The 18986-nt window shown below is 38.3% G+C and overlaps 1 protein-coding gene across 2 annotated transcripts in view; it reads left to right on the top strand.

The window, feature by feature from the left end:
* xpo7 (exportin 7) overlaps positions 1 to 17891 on the top strand; it is a 37083-nt gene extending 19192 nt beyond the window's left edge. For both annotated transcript variants that reach the window (XM_053516266.1, XM_053516265.1), the window contains exons 8-28: positions 18 to 91; positions 1026 to 1145; positions 2718 to 2864; positions 3590 to 3762; positions 4335 to 4525; positions 4623 to 4728; positions 4835 to 4970; positions 6224 to 6297; positions 6907 to 6987; positions 7368 to 7431; positions 8028 to 8136; positions 8251 to 8357; positions 9136 to 9224; positions 9333 to 9440; positions 9577 to 9659; positions 10366 to 10580; positions 10748 to 10886; positions 11968 to 12128; positions 12543 to 12641; positions 13154 to 13281; positions 15792 to 17891. In XM_053516266.1, coding sequence (XP_053372241.1) covers positions 18 to 91; positions 1026 to 1145; positions 2718 to 2864; positions 3590 to 3762; positions 4335 to 4525; positions 4623 to 4728; positions 4835 to 4970; positions 6224 to 6297; positions 6907 to 6987; positions 7368 to 7431; positions 8028 to 8136; positions 8251 to 8357; positions 9136 to 9224; positions 9333 to 9440; positions 9577 to 9659; positions 10366 to 10580; positions 10748 to 10886; positions 11968 to 12128; positions 12543 to 12641; positions 13154 to 13281; positions 15792 to 15885 — 2498 coding nt within the window. In that variant the 3' untranslated portion in view covers positions 15886 to 17891. The remainder of the gene's footprint in view (positions 1 to 17; positions 92 to 1025; positions 1146 to 2717; positions 2865 to 3589; positions 3763 to 4334; positions 4526 to 4622; positions 4729 to 4834; positions 4971 to 6223; positions 6298 to 6906; positions 6988 to 7367; positions 7432 to 8027; positions 8137 to 8250; positions 8358 to 9135; positions 9225 to 9332; positions 9441 to 9576; positions 9660 to 10365; positions 10581 to 10747; positions 10887 to 11967; positions 12129 to 12542; positions 12642 to 13153; positions 13282 to 15791) is intronic.
* The last annotated feature ends 1095 nt before the right edge of the window (positions 17892 to 18986 follow it).

Here is an 18986-nt window from a genome sequence, read left to right as displayed (position 1 = left end):
TCTTTCTCCTTCCCCAGCCTTTCTAGACTCGTCGACTCTGCAGCTGTTTTTCGATCTGTACCATTCCATCCCTCCATCCCTCTCTCCTCTGGTAAGTAAAAGACAGGACAAACCTCTCCCTCTTTCAGTTCCACCCTCTGTTTGGATGAAAAGTTTCTCATTTATTTTTTTTAATGTATTTTTTTTCCCCTTTGAGTTGAAATGGACATATCTGCATATCTCTGAGTAGATATCATTTGGGTGGTGAAGCGTTTTCATTCTATTATATCTGTATCTCAGTATGACGCAGACATGTTAGTGTGTGAGACTGATATGGCTGTATCAGACACAGCAGTGCTTTTAAACTCTACACTTTTTTTTTTTTTTTTTTTTTTTTTTAACCAGAGACATCACTGTCACTGCTGTACTGATGTGAACCACTAGAGGGCAAAACATTGATATCGAGTGGAGAAATCTGTGGCTTTCCTGTTCATGCATGTCTCTGCACTGATGCTGTGCAATATTTTAGCAACATCAGCCAGTGTGACATTTTCCTAATCTTCAACTGTCCAGCTTGGGTGAACCCCTGCCCAGAAATCTTGCATTCATTCAAGAATTAATTCATTTATTCATTCATTCATTCACAATTCCTGTTTCTGAGTGGCTGCAGTGGAATCCTTTACTGTCGTAGGGTTTTGTAGCCAATCCAGCTTAAGGTTTGCTGTGTTGTGTGAGATGCTTTTCTACTAACTGCGGGTTGTAAAGAGAGCTTGTTTTCAGTTTATGGGCAGTCTTATCAGCTCGAACCAGTCTGGCCCTTCACCTTTGACCTTTCTTATTAAGCAGGCGCTTGAAGTGCTGCATACTCACACCATTCTGAGTTATTATTATTATTATTATTTTTTTATTATTATTTCCACCAGAAACCTGGCAGTGACGCACAGGAAAAGTGCCCGGTGTTTTGGCTTACTCTGATAAAGTGTAAGCACAGTCAGTAATAATGCCTATGCTGTCCTGAACTAACTCCATTTTTTTGTTCCCGTCAGGTTTTATCATGCTTAGTTCAAATCGCATCAGTCCGGCGTTCGCTGTTCAACAACGCAGAGCGAGCGAAATTCCTTTCACATCTCGTCGATGGCGTTAAGAGAATACTGGAGAACCCACAGGTCTGTGTGTGTATGTGTTTTTTTTTTTTTTTTTTTGCGTGTTTTTTTTGTTTGTTTTGTTTGTTTGTTTGTTTTTGTTGCGTGTGTTTTTTTTTTGTTTGTTTTTTTTTGCGTGTTTTGTTGTGTGTTTTTTTGCGTATGTTTTTTGTTTGTTTCGTGTGGGGTTTTTTTTGTGTGTGTGTCTGTGAAACAAGCTGAAATAATAGTTTTTTGTTCCTAACTTTTATTTTTTTATTTAAATAAATTTGATTATTGTTTGTAAATCATGTGAATCTTGAGCACACGGCAGTCATTTGTACATTTGTAATTACTCAAGTTCTCCAGAGGTCCGTTCTTCGTACGTCGCTTGACACATCCGAGATGAATTGACACATCCGAGATGAGATCATCGTGCTAATTACGATCTGGCTAAGTCGGTTCTTCGAGCTCTTGTTGTTGATGATTAGTATAGCTGGATTGGGTTGTCTAGGATTATTGCGGGTTCGTGCGTTGGTTTAAAAGGCGATAAGCATCGACAATAGAAACACTGATCACAAGCCCTCTGATTGGTTGATGAAATGGAAAAAGAGCGGCTCAATTTTTTTTGTAACGTGTCATAACGTGTTATGCGCTGAAATGCCCCACTGCCATGGATTGCCCCCCTACGTAATCGCTATCAAATATTATATTAGAACATAAATTCATAAGTTTATGGTTTTCAAATTACAAATTACATGAGACAATAAAATAAAATAAGCAATATGAAAATAAATATGTTGTACATGAAAAAAATAGAAATATTATGTATACTTTTATATTGTTTATTTTATAATAAAATTAGTTTCGTCCAATTTATCATTATAAAATATTTCTTTTTATTATATATTATATTATATATAGCATATTTTTATGACAAGCCCCTGAAAAATAAATGTGTTACAAAATAAACATTATACACGAATTTGTATTAATGGTCTTGACGGCTGTCTCGTGCCTAGGGTTTATAATAATAGTAATATCATATTTGATAACAATATGTAATATATAATATTTGATAGCGATTATGTGTGTGTGTTGTCCATGGCAAGGGGCATATACTTTTCTTTTTCCACATGAGTCAGTCGTGCTCTTTAACCAATCAGATGTGACCTCGCCATTTCAACCAATCATAACCCGCCAGGAGCGCAGGCTAAATCCTGTTTACATGAAATAAACCTGCTCCCGAGCAGGTTCAAGCTTACGGATATGTTGCTATGACAACAAATGCTAGAAGCGCATCGAAGAACGAAACAATCCAAGATCAGGACAAATCCACAACAATCAAATCCAGCTAACCGAGTTAGCGACGTACGAAGAACGGACCCCAGTTATGTACTAAAATCCTGTTGTGTACTGAAATAGCTTTTTAGAATTTTCATTTATATTTTGCCTTTAGCTTTTGTTTGGTCCTAAATTTGTCTAGATTTTTTTTTACTACAATAAATACTATTTAGTTTATTTTGTGATAAATTGCAGAAGTTTGTATTAAAAGACACATTTCTTTCTTTCTTTCTTGTAACACTTATTTATGCGTGTCTGTGTGTGTTACATTAGAGTTTATCAGATCCGAATAACTACCATGAGTTTTGCCGCTTGCTGGCCCGACTGAAGAGTAACTATCAGCTTGGCGAGTTGGTGAAGGTGGAGAATTATCCAGAAGTTATCAGACTTATCGCCAACTTTACTGTCACCAGTTTACAGGTGAGAGACGCACAGGGCGAGGCCGTCTAAAGAGACACTCACCCATACACTCATGCACATGGACGCAAAAGTGCAAGGCAAAAATTGTCACCATGTTCAACTTTCTACAAATGCAACCCTTGACCATAAGTCAGATTTGATGATTCAGCACTACCTTTCCAGGTTTTATTAATGTTTATGGACAGTTCTTAACCTACTTCTAGCAATGTCTTTAGTTGTTTTCTTTGGCGAATTATAATTGGACCCCTCTGAAACACAGCAACAACTTATCCACGACAACGTATGTCTTTCGATCTGGTTGTCTAAGAAATGAGGAGCTTCTCATCGGTTACATAATAGTAACACATTAATTAATGCCTTCATTATACAATCAAAGTCTTGGCTTAATTAAATCCAAAAGGCAGTGTATGATCTAACTTTTTTTCATTTGCATTTTTATTTATTCTTTTAAAAATGCTAAATTTTCCAGGTATTTCCGTGTCACCTGTGTTATGCTGATTAATGCATTCCTGTTTTATTTTCATCTTGTATTGTAAAAAATCCTCAGACAGCATCGTTTTGCGCACTTATGAACACTTAGTGATATGATCATTGTTAAATGCAGATAAACGGGAGATAAGTGTTCAGGTATTCTACCGCAGTGTCATTACAGCTCTATGTTCTGATGATGCATTGCATTTAGGTTGATTTCTTTGATAATTTTTTTTTTCCGTGTGTGTTTGTAGCACTGGGAGTTTGCGCCCAACAGCGTTCACTACCTGTTGAGTCTGTGGCAGCGCTTGGCCGCGTCCGTGCCCTACGTTAAAGCCACAGAGCCTCACATGCTGGAGACATTCACGCCCGAAGTGACCAAAGCTTACATCACGTCCCGTCTGGAGTCCGTGCACATCATCCTGAGGTAAAAACACGTCATAAATACTAGAAGAAAAAAGGTCGAAGGCAGTAATGACAGTTTAATTGGCATTCAGAATTACTTAGAGGACTTTTTAGTGTGCTGTTGCTCCCGCTTGGGGTTTGGATTTAAAAATGGTTTTAAAAACTGTTATCTTGTAATTAACAGAATGGGGACCAAATAGCGCATGAGTTTCATTAGCCACTGAAATGTCTATAAGCCCTAATCCTGCATGTGATGTTGAGGGTTCCTAGAGCTTTGTGTTACTTATCTAAGAATCAAATGTAAATTCAATACTCATAATTCAATTTTACTCTAATTTTAATGATTTCAGTTTATAGCACTGAGATCCGACTTTTAACAACAATCAATTACCATAAAAGGTTACACAAATGACCAAAATTGCAGGTGTAGTGGCGATCCATAAATCTTTACTGTAAACACTAAACAGATATCGATGTGTATGTTGTAGGTTGAGTTGGTTCTTGGCTTTTGTTCCTTGTTGTGATGTTGATGTCTTCGGGTGTGTTAAATATTAGTTATTAATTAAAAGTGTTAATGTGTGTGTGTGTGTTGAGGGACGGGATGGAGGACCCTCTGGACGATGCCGGTTTGGTGCAGCAGCAGCTGGATCAGCTTTCCACCATCGGCCGCTGCGAGTACGAGAAAACCTGCGCGCTTCTCGTCCAGCTGTTCGACCAATCAGCTCAGTCCTACCAAGAACTCCTCCAATCAAACTCCAGCAGCATGGACACTGCCGTACAGGAAGGTGAGCTCGTGGTATTCCTTTATACAGCTGCTGACTCTGATGTAAAGAGAAGCTTTGGTATTTTTTGGAAGAAACCAATTATGTGTTGTGTGTTCAGGTCGTTTAACGTGGTTGGTGTACATCATCGGGGCAGTCATTGGGGGCAGGGTGTCCTTCGCCAGCACAGACGAGCAGGACGCCATGGACGGAGAACTTGTGTGCCGGTTAGAATTTATAAAATAAAAAAGTCTTTATTATTATTATTGACATGCTCAGTGGCAGTGATGACAAAAATGGATTACTCAGGCAAGTTTTTGTATTTCATTGCAGTGTCTTGCAGCTGATGAACCTGACAGATTCTCGACTCGCGCAGGCCGGAAACGAGAAACTCGAGCTCGCCATGCTCAGCTTTTTCGAACAATTCCGCAAAATCTACATCGGCGACCAGGTGCAAAAATCCTCGAAGGTAATTACAAACAACAACTGTGCCGTCGAATACTCTATGCTGATCGGCTAGAAAGTGTCAATTAATTTTTTAGTAGCTTTGATTTTACTCCTGACATAGTATCTCTCCGATGATCTGTTTGATCACACCAGATAAACGTCAGAGGTGGAAAGATTAACAAAAAATTAATTAGATGAATTTTCCCTTCAAGTAAGTTTGAGTAAGTTGACAAGTTATGTTAACTGTAAGTTGACTGTTATCTTACTTAAATAAAGGTAAGAAAAAAAGGAGGTCATTTGAAATTTACTCAGACTGTGTAAACCCTCGTTTAGTAGCGCAGTGGTAAAGTGCTCGCCCTATCATCCAGAGATCGCTAGTTTAATTCCCGGGTGATGCTGTAGCCTGAAATGTGGCCTAGAAAGATCCTACCCTCCTTCAGTGGGGTGGAATGAGGCTGGCTTGCGTCAAGTGGTACGGAGGGAACACATGATAGTCACATGATAGACTTCCCTGACTGGTGGTAGTAGCAGCCTTAAAGGTATTGTGAACTCGGACATGAAGGTCTTTGTAGTAGTGTGATGTGGTTGCAAAAAGGACTTAGGGGATATAAGTCTATTTATTTTTTTTTATTTTTTTTTTTTTTCCAAAATGAAAATGCAAGAGCTAAATAAAATGTCAATATGTGACATTAAATACAGACCCGCTTTAAGCTGCCTCTGCACCACTGGTGTCTGTCTTGTCCATCTCCATCTTGCTTTCTTCTGAATTTAGCACCAAGTTGTTCTTCTGCCCAACATTCACAGCAGTATCTACGGCAAGTATCTACCTTGCCTTTATATTTGCATATCAATCAGCAATAGATGTGAATTTAAAAAACAGTGAAGTACAATCCATCTAACAAAACGTACTTGAGTAAAAGTAAATGTACATATTTTAAAACCATCTTAAAAAATACACAAAAACATCTCCGTTACAGTATCAGTATACAGTATCCTCATAAGTAAGTGCAGATTGTTTGTGGAAAAAAAAGTTGTTACCTCTTGTAATGACTTAATAACTTAGGAATATTCAGTTAATAATTTTACACACATTATGTACAGTAGGTTTGAACAGCATCCAGGAATTAAACAATAAATATAAAAATATATATTGACTGGACTAATAGTGCCTGAAATGATCATTCAGGTTTATTTAGTGACGTGTGTGTGTGTGTGTGTGTGTGTGTGTGTGTGTGTGTGTGTGTGTTTGTGTGTGTTTGTGTGTGCGCTCCCTAGCTGTACCGGCGGCTTTCAGAGGTGCTGGGACTCAACGACGAGACGATGGTGCTCAGTGTGTTTATCGGCAAAATGTGAGTTACACAAATAAATAGTACGAACACACTCTTTCTGTTATGATTGTCAGAAAATGTAGTTTATGTGTAAAGTAAAAAAAAAACTAGTATAAACTAACATTAAAGACCGTACTCTGTTATTTAGAAATAGCGGGGGAATATTATTTAGTTAGGTACCACAACTCTTTTAAGTGGCAGTTCATGCATTGCCACACAGATTTTTTTTTTTTTCCATTTTTAATTATTGTATGTGCTTGTGAAGCGGTGATGTGTTGCAGTTTCTCTTTAATTCTGCAGATGCAACTTAAACTATTTACACGTCACAGTGGTAGAAACTAATTATTTTGGACGTTTAGGATTGTAACAAAATTAACAAAGTTAATATTGAGTTGTGATATTTGTAAAATTGTATCAGAATCGCAATACAAGTCAAATTGGCACCAGGCTGTCGTTATGAGATCGTATCAGCTGGTCCGTTCTGATTCCCATCCCTATTGTTATTACTGATTTAACCAGCAGTCTCACATAAACTGTAACATTAAACACTGACTTTACAGTTAGTATTGAGGTAGATTTGGATTTCTTTTGTTTAAATGTGTTTTGGTTTTGTGTTTATTTGTGTTTTAGAATCACTAATCTGAAGTACTGGGGACAGTGTGAACCAATCACATCCAAAACACTACAGCTTCTCAATGATCTCTCCATCGGATATCCTTCCTGTACACACTTCACAGCTTTCAGATTATTATTATTATTATTATTATTATTATTATGTCTGTAATAAAGTGCTGATCACCTGGTCAAGAAGATTTTTTAAAAACATAATTTAGTTCAATTTGACTTTACGGTTTTAGTTACAGTTCACTATTGTTGGGGGGGGGGGGGGAGTCAGCAAAGGTTTTTACCATCTTGTACCAAACATTATTTGCTGACAAACCGACAGATGTACAGCTGTAATTCATTGTGTTCAGTGAATTCTTTAGCCATGAGTGTGAGTGTTCTCTAAATCAAACGTAAAGAAGCATTTTTGCTTTCGCAGCTGATTGTATTTTCAGTTATTGTGAGTTTCCTTAACCTCTGTGGTGCACGTACAGCAGTGTGAGGAAACTTGTGAAGCTCAGCGCCGTCCAGTTCATGCTAAACCACCACACAGTAGGTCCTTTTCACTGTAAACTATTAAGATACAGTACTGTCTTGAGCCACCCCTCATTTTTTCACATTCGATTGAATTAAAGAATTGAAAACATTAAAAGATGTTTTACTGCAACAGGCTGCAAAGTGGATAAAGATACAACTTCGTGTAACAATCTCCACAGCAACCTCATTTCCCCTCTGATCTGTTTCAATCATTGAGCATTCAACATCACATTCCCGGCCTGATCATCTGTCCTCATCTACACCTGTTTCTCGCTGGTTCATGCTATAAGTGTTCATAAGTTAGATTTTTTAATGCTTGAATGATTCATAGGTCACTGTGTGGCATAACAAACAAACAAACAAAACATTCCTTTGAAACTGCTCAGGTACAGGGACTGGACTGAAAATGAAAGACAAAGTCCTTCAGCAAGCCTGGAGAATTATTCCTCAAGACTACATTAAGAAAGTCCAGCTCTTTGAATGCATATGAAGAAATGAAGGGTGGCTCAAGACTTTGGCACAGTACTGCATATCCAAGAAAGCATTTGTATGCGCTGTTACATGTTGTATGGTATGAAGTAGTGGGGACTCTTATGCGTGTTTTCGGACAGAGCGAACACTTCTCCTTCCTGGGTGTGAACAATCAGTCCAATCTGAGCGATATGAGATGCAGAACTACGTTTTACACAGCATTAGGACGCCTGCTCATGGTTGATCTGGGTATGTAGGCTTCTTTCTCTATATTTGTTAAAACCTTATAGTCACTGACTTCCAGTAGTAAATAATTTTCTTAAGCATTATAATATCTCTGAATGTGTGTTTGTGTTTATACAGGTGAAGATGAGGATCAGTTCGAGCAGTTCATGCTCCCTCTGACTGGCGCCTTTGAAGCCGTCGCACAGATGTTTAGCACGAACACCTTCAATGAGCAGGAAGCCAAGGTTTAGCCCACGCCCACTTCGAGCTTAACTCTGATTACTGATTTTTAACAATTGTTATTGTCGCAAACAGCTTTACACAGTCAACAGAAAATTATGAAAGTTTGTATTAAATGTGAATGTGTATGAATCAGAATGATCAGATAGCTCATTTGAGTGATGATGGATAACAGGGACTGATCTGCAGTCATACTGTGTGTTAGGAGGCTGGAAATTCATTATAAAAGTTGATGTCTAAGTTAATATAGAGTCTAGTTTGTTATTGAAGGCTCAAGTAGACTTAAACGCTGAGACTGTGTCTGAGTCCCGAACCTTAATTGGAAAGCTATTTCATAACTTAAGGGGTTTGTTTTAAAAAAAAAAAGAAAACTATGCTTCCTGCTGTAGTTTTCATAATACGTGAAACTAACAGCCTGCATCCTTTGATCGACGTAGGCTTGAAGCTCTCGCATGCAATATCAGATCTAATGTAAAGCTAAGCCAGCTGTTTTTTGACTGGCAATCTGTCTATAGGTTTAATGCTGAATTGATTTATCATTATTAAGCAGATTGCTACACAAAATGGCAAATGTTTTGACTATAAATATCCATAAATATTTTGAGCACTAAACAGACATCATCTTTGTGAATCTACAAATCAGCTTTCTGTAGTTCTAATGATTACCAAATGGCCTTTGGTCTTTTTATTTAGAGAAGCAGCTGAGAAAGAGCTACCAAATTATTAATTTCTTAAAAAAAATTTATGGAAGGAGTGATGGTTAATATTATTTTTTCTTTCCAGAGGACGTTGGTGGGTTTAGTGAGGGACCTGAGAGGTATCGCCTTTGCCTTTAATGCCAAAACCAGCTTTATGATGCTTTTTGACTGGATGTATCCTTTTACTTATTTTACCTCATGACCCGTTTTACCTACTGTTTAATTGCCCTCTTTGCTTTGTTGACGAGTAAACTTTTTGTCTCCTTAACTGAAATCGAACAGCTACCCATCGTACATCCCCATCCTGCAGCGAGCTATAGAGCTGTGGTATCACGTTCCAGCCTGCACAACACCTGTGCTCAAACTCATGGCTGAGCTCGTCCATAACCGGTAAAGTTGTGGTTTTGGATTACAGGTTAAATTCTGCCAGTTTGTTTGTGCGACTTTAATTGACTCAGCAAACCTGTATGTGTGTAACGTGCTTTTGGGAAAGTAATACATTTTTCTGAACTAATTTTCTTGCCAGGTCTCAGAGGTTACAGTTCGACGTGTCCTCGCCAAACGGGATCCTGCTGTTCCGAGAAACGAGCAAGATGATAACGACGTATGGTACGTTTAAATGGGTGTGACTGGAGCTTGAACAGCTTGTAGTAGCTTAGCATCTCAGAAACATTCTAAATGGAGCACTGTTTCAGTATTCAGAAGAGAAGGTTAATGAGGATGAAGGCATGATAGGCGCTTGGGTGGGTGGACAAATTAATGACAGAGAGGTTGATGGATGATACTGTGATGGTGATGAAAGATGGGTTGTATGAATAAGGGATCATTTGATGGGGAAATGTATGGGAGTAAGGAGATGAGCAGAATGGATAGTTGGCTGAAAAGGTAAAAGGGAAAGACAGATGAATGGAGTAAAAAGATTGATTGGGAAGATGAGTAGACTTAATGGATGGATGGCCAAGAAGACGAGTATATGAAATGGATAGATGGGTGGAGGGGAAATAAGTGTGATTAATAGGATGGATGGTTTCAAGAAGTTTGTGATGCAGGACGAGATGGGAGATGAATAGAAAGCATGTAGAGTGATGAGTGGGATAAATGGAATTTCTTGAGTGGATTAGTGAGGGGATGGATAGATGGGAGATAAGAAAGATAGATGGATTGGGAGATAAGTGCTGCAATGGATAGGTCAGTAAAAAGATGCATTGTATCCGCTCTTTCTCTACTCTCTCCCTTTCTCATTTTCTTATAGTTAATATAATTAAATAATAAATATTTGTGGTGCAAAATGTCAAATTGTTCTTCTCCTGCGTAGGAAACCGTATCTTGACTCTGGGTGAAGTGCCGAAGGAACAGGTCTACGCTCTAAAGCTGAAGGGAATTTCCATTTGTTTCTCCATGCTGAAAGCCGTGCTCAGTGGAAATTACGTCAACTTTGGCGTTTTCCGTCTCTACGGCGACGATGCACTCGATAATGCTCTCCAAACCTTCATTAAACTGCTGCTGTCAATCCCACACAGCGACCTACTGGTGAGAACTACTGATTGCAATCATGGCTGCGTTTAATCAACATAATTTGAAGGGAATCACTCGAAGAGTCTTTCACAAACTTGCTTTATTGTGAAGTAAAATTTACAATAAATGTTTTGCAAGATTAACAAGGGTTGAACATAGTGTTGTGTGTTTGGTTTTTGCAGGATTATCCAAAGCTCAGTCAGTCATATTACTCTTTGCTGGAGGTGCTGACGCAGGACCATATGAACTTTATCGCCAGCCTCGAACCCCACGTCGTCCTCTATATTCTGTCATCCATATCAGAAGGACTCACGGCTCTCGGTGAGAGGGAAAAACATACTGTATTTATATTTAAAATCCTACTGTGTATACTCCTGTTGTTCTGTTTATTATTTGGAAAACAGACAGGACCGCTTGTTTCCTAGCTTTTCAAATATCAGCAGAAATTGTATGCTTGCTTAGGTTTAAGTAGCAGATTCAGCAGGCCTGATTTTTATTAAATGCCTAATACGAAGGGTGTTCAGGTCAAACTGGGACTTATGAAATGCCTATTGCCATTTACAGGAGACTTCAAGCACAGTACAGTGCTGAGTCTCTCTAAAAAGCACTTTAAATGGTGCAATTGTTTTAAAGTAGGCAATACCTTTATGAACGACCTTGAATACCTTGAAATTTGACTGATAACTTGTTGCCAGGAGACCAAGCATCTGTCTGTGGGAAGTGTACACGCAATCATTTAAGGACAACACCTGCACATTACAAAAACTCAGTTGCAAGTTTTTGCCCCACCCGCTCTTACAGACTTGACTTCGCTCCAAGCCATTTCCACTTGTTTGGGTCATTAAAGGAGTTCCTGGTAGGCCAGCATCTCAGACAAGAAACGGGCACACGGGTGGTCTTGATGGTGTCCAAGCACTTGTGAAACACTGGAATAAGTAGCAGAGGATTATATAGAGAAATAAAGGGAGTTTTTTTTTTTACCCTTGTAACTGCGATTTGTTCTTCTGCACAATCAAAAGTCACTGGTTCGACTTGAACGCTCCTCGTAGAATGCTTTAAGATCAACAGGATGGTGAAATGAGATGTAACATGTAGCTATAGATAGCATCACAAAAAAAAAAAAATTATGTTCCTGTAACATGAGGCTCTGAAGTGTTATTATTATTTTTTTTTTTCCCCTTGTGTACCGCAACAGGGTGCCAATGTCAACAATTTCTATTTATCACTGAAAAAAAAACATTTACAGTTACACTGAGTTTGGAGGAATGTCATCGCATCTTTAGCATTTTTTTTCTCTCATTGAAATTACTAAGACAAAAATGCAGCTTGTCCTGCTTAGCTTGCTATCCTGAGGCCGACTTATTTTAATTAGACTTCCCCGGCTTTTCCTCCTCTCCGCCAGACACGATGGTATGTACAGGCTGCTGTTCGAGTCTCGATCACATAGTGACGTATTTGTTCAAGCAGCTGTCACGCAGCACCAAGAAGAGAGCAGCTCCCATGGCTCAGGAGAGCGACCGCTTCTTCCACATCATGCAGCAGCATCCGGAGATGATCCAGCAGGTCAGTGCACCGCCTTTCCCCCAGTTTATTAATATTCATGCTTTTGTTTTATTTTTAGACTCCAGACAGCTTGACTCTCTCACTTGTCTTGGATATGGACCAGACATGTGTAATGCAATATAGTGCAAACATACAGGACACACAAGGAAACTTGTGTGGAAAAAGTGTCACTTCTCCAGTGTTTCAGTACAGAGGGAGACACACAGCAAGTTCAGATGTCTACAATATTTTTTTTTGAGGTTGAAAGCATCTTTTAAGTGTATTTCTGGAGTATAATTATTGCTGGAGGCATCCTCATCAATGATTTTGTCAAGAAGTTTGAGTTTTTTTTGTTTAGTTTTGAAGTTGCAGTAAATTAACTTAACTTTGGCAAGCAGTACTTTAATTATATTTTAACCTTTGTGTTTTCTGCAGATGCTCTCCACTGTACTGAATATCATAATCTTTGAAGACTGCAGGAATCAGTGGTCCATGTCTCGGCCTCTGCTCGGCCTCATCTTACTAAATGAGAAGGTGAGAATAAACCCAAGGCTCTTGAAGGAATCGTACAAGTGTGAACGCAGCGTCTTGTCAAGCATACAACCACCTACCCCCCATCTCAGTATCCTGCTCACTTCTTACTTACAGGCGTCTTGGAGTTAAATAAAATAGCGTCTTTTATGTTTCAACATACTTTCGCATCCAGCTTGAATGCAGACAGACAATACAGGAAGTTGGCTGTCAGTCTTTTGAGCTGAATCACAGGATCATAGTAACATGCTCAGTTTAATATAATCCCTTAGATATTTCAACAACCTGCCCTGGGACTTGTGTAGTACAAAAATGCACATGAGGTGTAATTATTTCAGAATTCATCATATAAACCGGCAGTGCTCTGCTTAGTGCTGCATGGTATAAAGTATATTTTAACAGATTCCTTAACTACCAGTAACTTAGTGTGTTTATTTTTTTTTCATTTTATTTTAAAAGTGATATGCTTCAAATAAGAAACACTGTAATGCATGAAATGTGTGTGTTTTGTTTAGTATTTTGCAGATTTAAGAAACAGCATCGTGAACAGTCAGCCTCCGGAGAAACAGCAGGCCATGCACTTGTGCTTTGAAAATCTAATGGAGGGTATCGAGCGCAACTTACTAACTAAAAACCGCGACAGGTGAGTATTTACTCCTTTATTTGTAGAAACTTTTTTCGGGCATGCAAACTTTAAAACCATTAACACAGGATTTGTGTTCCACCTGTGTAACCTGAGCAGCTCTGGTACCTCTGGGTTTGGCTCCATGGGACCTCTTGGGGTGTGCTGTGGTTCCTGAAACTAGGAACTTGGCGCCTTTAGCAATCTTTTGGGTGCTGTGGGTTGGGCTTTCCATAGATTGGACTTACATTTGTCCGGCTCATCCTATGGATACTCGATCGCTAGCGAGTTTGGAGGCCAGATCGGCTGCATGTGAACACTCTGCGTTCTAAGCCCATATGCAGCAGGTTGTAATGCACAAGGTGTCCAAGACAAGCCCTTACAGAAACAATTAGCGTATGTCAAATCCCACCCCATATATATAAACAGAACGGGAACAGTACCAAAACGACAAATTATTCATTATAAACAAGCTATCACTCTTTCGAAACAGGAGTTTCGAACAAGACACGACCAGGTCGTATATACAAGGTGCCGTATAGGCCATACAAATATTACCGATGCTTATTTATTAAAGGATGAAGAAGCTCCAAAATGTCAGCGCTGCAGATCTACTTTAACCATAAAACACATACTATTGCACTGCCCAAGTTTTAATACTATAAGAAAACAATTTCTACCAGAACAAGATTTATTCTGCAAGACAAAAACAGAAAAACATTTACAATTTCTATCTAAAGTGCACCTAAAGAACCAAATGTAAAACCTTGTTCCCCTTGGACAAGACCATGCTATAATGTGATCTTTAATTTTAGGGCTGCAACAACTAATCGATAAAATCGATAATTATCGATAATGAAATTCGTTGTCAAAGAATGCCGTTATCGATTAGTTGAGCTGCTCACGTCACTGAGGCGCGCGACCACAAGATGCACAAATACACACAGATACACAGCCGCTCGCGCAATGGAGGTTACAGAAGCGTCTGCAGGAAAAAGCGCGCGCCCTCCAAGGTATGGGAGCAATTTACATTAAACTCCTCTAGGAAGACGGTAACCTGCACGCTATGCAAGACCAAGCTATCATGGCATGTCATGCACGAACACTTAAAAAAAAAAAAAAACATGTTGGTGTTGCGGATGGCGAAACGTCAGCAGGGTCGGTAAAAACTGTATCTCTTCATCGTGTAAAAGTTGTATAGTTTAGGTGCTTTTGTTTAAACTGTTTGCTAACTTCAGGACAGTCGTGCTAGATCTGTTCACGTGCTACTCGCTAGCATCACATTGTGCAATCACCTCATGAGCAATAGTGATTAGTTAAATGGCGCTACTTTAGATTAGCTTAAATTACACGGTGCAAATAACAGTAGAATATTACATTTAGTGATTGTTGTGGTTTTCAGCGAATGCAAATAACAGTACATTTGTGACTATTAGCTTTTTGCATTTTTACAGTTTTTTTTATAGTCCCTGTACAAAGTTTTACAAACGTAATTTGCTGTGGTTTTACTTATGCATACATCATTTTATTATACAAAATTACATTACTTTAGCTGTTTATATCTTATCAACTGAATGTCAGTGTATGTTTTAAAACATATATATATATATATATATATATATATACTGTATATATTATATACTACATTTCATTTAAGGTTAAAAATGTCAGATTTAAAGATCATTGAACTCTATATGTGGCTTTTGCATTTTTTTAAGTTAATTTTTATACATTATTACCCTGATTTATGTTTTTTTTTTAATAGTTATTAGCAAAATATCAAATAAAAGAAAAGGTTTTATCCTATTAATCGAATAATAATAATAATTGTCCAACTAACCGATTATTAAAATAATCGTTAGTTGCAGCCCTAATTTATTTATTTTTATATATTATATCCTTTTTACTTTCCCACAACTCTCTAAATCACTTAGATTATAACATAAAATTGGTTCGAATAAACCAGCTTAATATTTGATATGAATCTTGCCATGAAATAGCCTGAAAGGCTGATATGGCATTAAATCCTAATACAAACAAACAAACAAGCACTGGTGTTCTGATATCTTTCTATCACAGCCAGCACTTACATTTTTCAGAAGTTCGTGCTGCATTGGTTTTTGTTTGGGTTCTGCAGGATAAGGCTCGGGTGCTCATTTAGTTAAATAGTGTTGGTGTTGTGGCTGATTGGTTTAGTTTATAGGGCGTAGTTTAGAAAATATTTTAGGTTCTAACTACCTTTTCTGTGGAAAAAGGACGACTTGGATGAAGTGCTTGAAGTCCTGAACAGTGCTGATTAGTCAAACAAAAGCATTACATTGAGATAAAACAAAAAAAACAAAAAAAACCTGAGGCAATACAAGCAGCATTTATGACCATTTTAGTTTTATGATGATGATAGTCCTTATTTTTTCTTTATTTTACCTCATAATTCTGTTTACATAAAATGTATCGTTATTTTTATTATCATTACTGCCGTACTTCTGACTACCTCTTGTTTTTAATCATCACTATTATCATGTGTTTTCCAGGTTTACGCAGAATCTTTCAGTATTTAGGAGAGAAGTGAACGACTCCATGAAGAATTCCACGTACGGTGTCAACAGCAACGACATGATGAGCTGACATTCCACTCCGCTGCAGGCACCGCCCACTCAACTCAACCCCGCCTCTGGGGCCCACAGGCCCCTCCCACTCTCCTCCCCCCACACACTCCACTCTTCCTTCCTCCCTTTTTATATATACACATATAAATATATACATATTTTAAAGCCAGTTTCCAGAACCCATGAGAGCAAGGAACGGTGTGTATTGGGGGTGTGGAGTTGTGCGTGTGTGTGCGCGTGCGTGTGTGCGTGCGTTTGTGTGTGCGTGTGTATGGATCGGAACAGGGTTGGGCTATGTGTTTGAGAGAATGTAGTGTCTTAATTGCAATGATATGGAGATATAGATTGGCATCATGTCTTTAGAGTGTGTGGTGTGTTTGTTTGTTTGTTTTCCTTTTTTTTTTTTTTTTTTCAGCTCTTTGGGGTAATAAGTGAGGTGGGAAGTTTGTGTGATTGAGTGTGTGTGTGTGTGTGTGTGTGTGTTTGAGGGGGAAGGGGGCAAGCTGCTCTGCTTCTGCCTGCCTTGTATAGAAACACGCAAGAGGAGAAAAAGTGTACATTTTTTTTGTCATAACAATTTTTGATGATGTTTATAATGATTAAAGAATTAAGGACAAAAAAACTAAACAAAATGTGTGATTGGATAAAAACCAGATCTTTTTACAGTGTAGTTAGTGCAGCTGTGCTGAAAGTGTGGCTTGTCTGTGTGGAGAGATGGCATGACTGATGGAGATGATCTTTGTTTGTGGTGAGAATTGGGTAATTAGAAGATTTACAGGTTTTAAATGATGTACATTTTCCTCTAAACAAACCTGAAGTAAGAGAGAAAAAAAGCGCCAGAGACTGTAAATAAATATTTTTGACGTGCAGCAATGCCTGTTCGTGGCCACAAGGGGGCACTTGTGTGACGAATCAGTTTGTTAAAGTAATGTCTTTCATTAACAGGTCTTAAAGCAATCTATAGTGTTTGTCATCTTCGTTTAAAGTCATTGTGCTGCTTTTAGCCACCCGAGTTGAGTTCCCCTGTTTACCCAGAAGTGTGTTTTTATTTTTATTATTATTATTATTATTGCTTGACAAATTTCTGTTACAGAAATCTCTATTCCATTCCCACTTTGTCATCCATGTCCTCATTATCCAGGAAGGTAAATTATTAAGGGAATAAAAATTTATTTGAGCATGGACAATCAAATGTTAGCATAAATATTTATTGCTTCTGTTTAAGCTTCCATTTTTTTTAATCACTCAGTGCTTTAAATAGAGAACCAATCAGATTGAAATTCCATCTGAGCTATCCAGCTGACTCGATCCCTCATCTAAGGAGCTGAAATGTCATCAGGAACAGGAGTTAAACAAGGGGAAGTCAACACGGGCGAGTTAAGAACAGAAATGGGACGTATGGCCAACCGACTCTGTGTCTAGGGTCTTTTGAGAAGTGTAACGTTCAAGATGACTCGTGTTTGTGGATACATTAGATCAGCCTTCACTTGTTTTCTCACTGAACACTTTTTTTCCCCCACAGACTGGTGCCCCTTTACAGGTTGCAACTGTGTACTTTAAAAATAAAACACAACTTGGTACTAAGCATTGTTAAAGCAAGAGCTGATCACACTTGCCAGTTTTCCTCTAGCTTGCCCCTTACCCCTTTACCTCTCTTTACTTTATTTTTTTTCCCCTCTGAAGAATTCCATTTCATTTTAAAAGCAACAAAGAAATTGTGCATCAGAAATATGATAGATTTACAGAACCAGAATGGAATATTTTTAGCGACGATATTGTGCTACTTCTCAACATGCTGCTGCTAACTGTTTGTGAAGAACTAGCTCATCTCTTTAACTATGTTCAACACTCAATTACGTTTTCCTTATTCTTTTGGGGGGGGGGGGGGCGATCCCTGATATGAATGTGTCTGTTTGGCGTGTGTGTGTGTGTGTGTGGAGTCCTTTCTGCGTGATAAGATAGCTGGTTGAATTGTTTGGATGTCTGCTACATATAGTGTAAGCATTGTGACTGCAAAATAAACGTCATTGGTTTGTACAGGCGTGCACTTCTTTGTGTGTAATGCTGTAGAATTTACAGAGGAACAGTCTAATCAGATCCGGTCCTCACAACTAGGTACTTTTACGATAGTAAGTTGCCAAAGAAAAAAAAGGCTTAATCACATTATTGCATATTGTACTAATGATTTTTACAAACTCATCCGTGTATTCTGTGCACTTTGCGGCTAAAAGTCTGTGGCCTCTTGATTAGTGTCGGTCCCAAGCTCAGATAAAATGAGAGGGTTGCGCATCAGGAAGGGCATCCGGCATAAAAAAAAAACAAATTGTGGCAAAAGTTGTGTGCTGACCGTATGATCCGCTGTGGCGACCCCTCGATGAGAGCAGCTGAAAGACCAACAGTTTAATAAGCATTTAAATTCTACATAATCAGTGCTACTTTATGTCGGGTGTAAAAAATCGAGTAGGACAATCATTCTGGTTTGAATTTAAATAATTTATTCAATTTTATATATTTTTTCCAGGAAAAAAAAGCTATAAAAATCCCTTGACAATTAAGAGACATTCAATGTTCAACATAGCAAACCTGAGAAACTGCTTAAATGTTTAAGATGTGAGATATGCACACAGTTAGGCAAAAACAGACTAGAAATGGCACCAATCAGATGCCATATTATTGTTGGTCTAATAGCACAAAATGATGGATCAGATGGCAGGGAGGGAAACATGATGTAATCAACAGTGTAAATCAGGATCATATAATCATAACCGTAGCCACATGGTCTAATGAGCCAGTCAAAACAAATATGCAGGCGTTATTGTGATGTCTATTGTGTGAAATACACTGAAGAACTTCTTCTTTTTTTTTTTTTTTTTCCTGGAAATGGAAACATTTACACAAAGGGACTTGATTAAGTGTTTTGTAAGGATAAAATTTAAACGTAAATTTAATTCTATCTAAGAACCCCTGTAGTCCAACTAGGGACCGTTGAGGCCAATGGTGACCACTGTATTTATTTCCATCTTGTACAACGGTGGCAGGACATGACAGTGATAGGACCTTTGGTTTACATTAACACGTGCATTCACACACTATGGGCAATTTGAAAAAGCATAATTTGCG

This window comes from Clarias gariepinus, chromosome 17 (genome assembly GCF_024256425.1).
Source record: "Clarias gariepinus isolate MV-2021 ecotype Netherlands chromosome 17, CGAR_prim_01v2, whole genome shotgun sequence".
Lineage (NCBI taxonomy): Eukaryota > Metazoa > Chordata > Actinopteri > Siluriformes > Clariidae > Clarias > Clarias gariepinus.
This window is presented reverse-complemented; position numbering and strand designations above follow the sequence as displayed.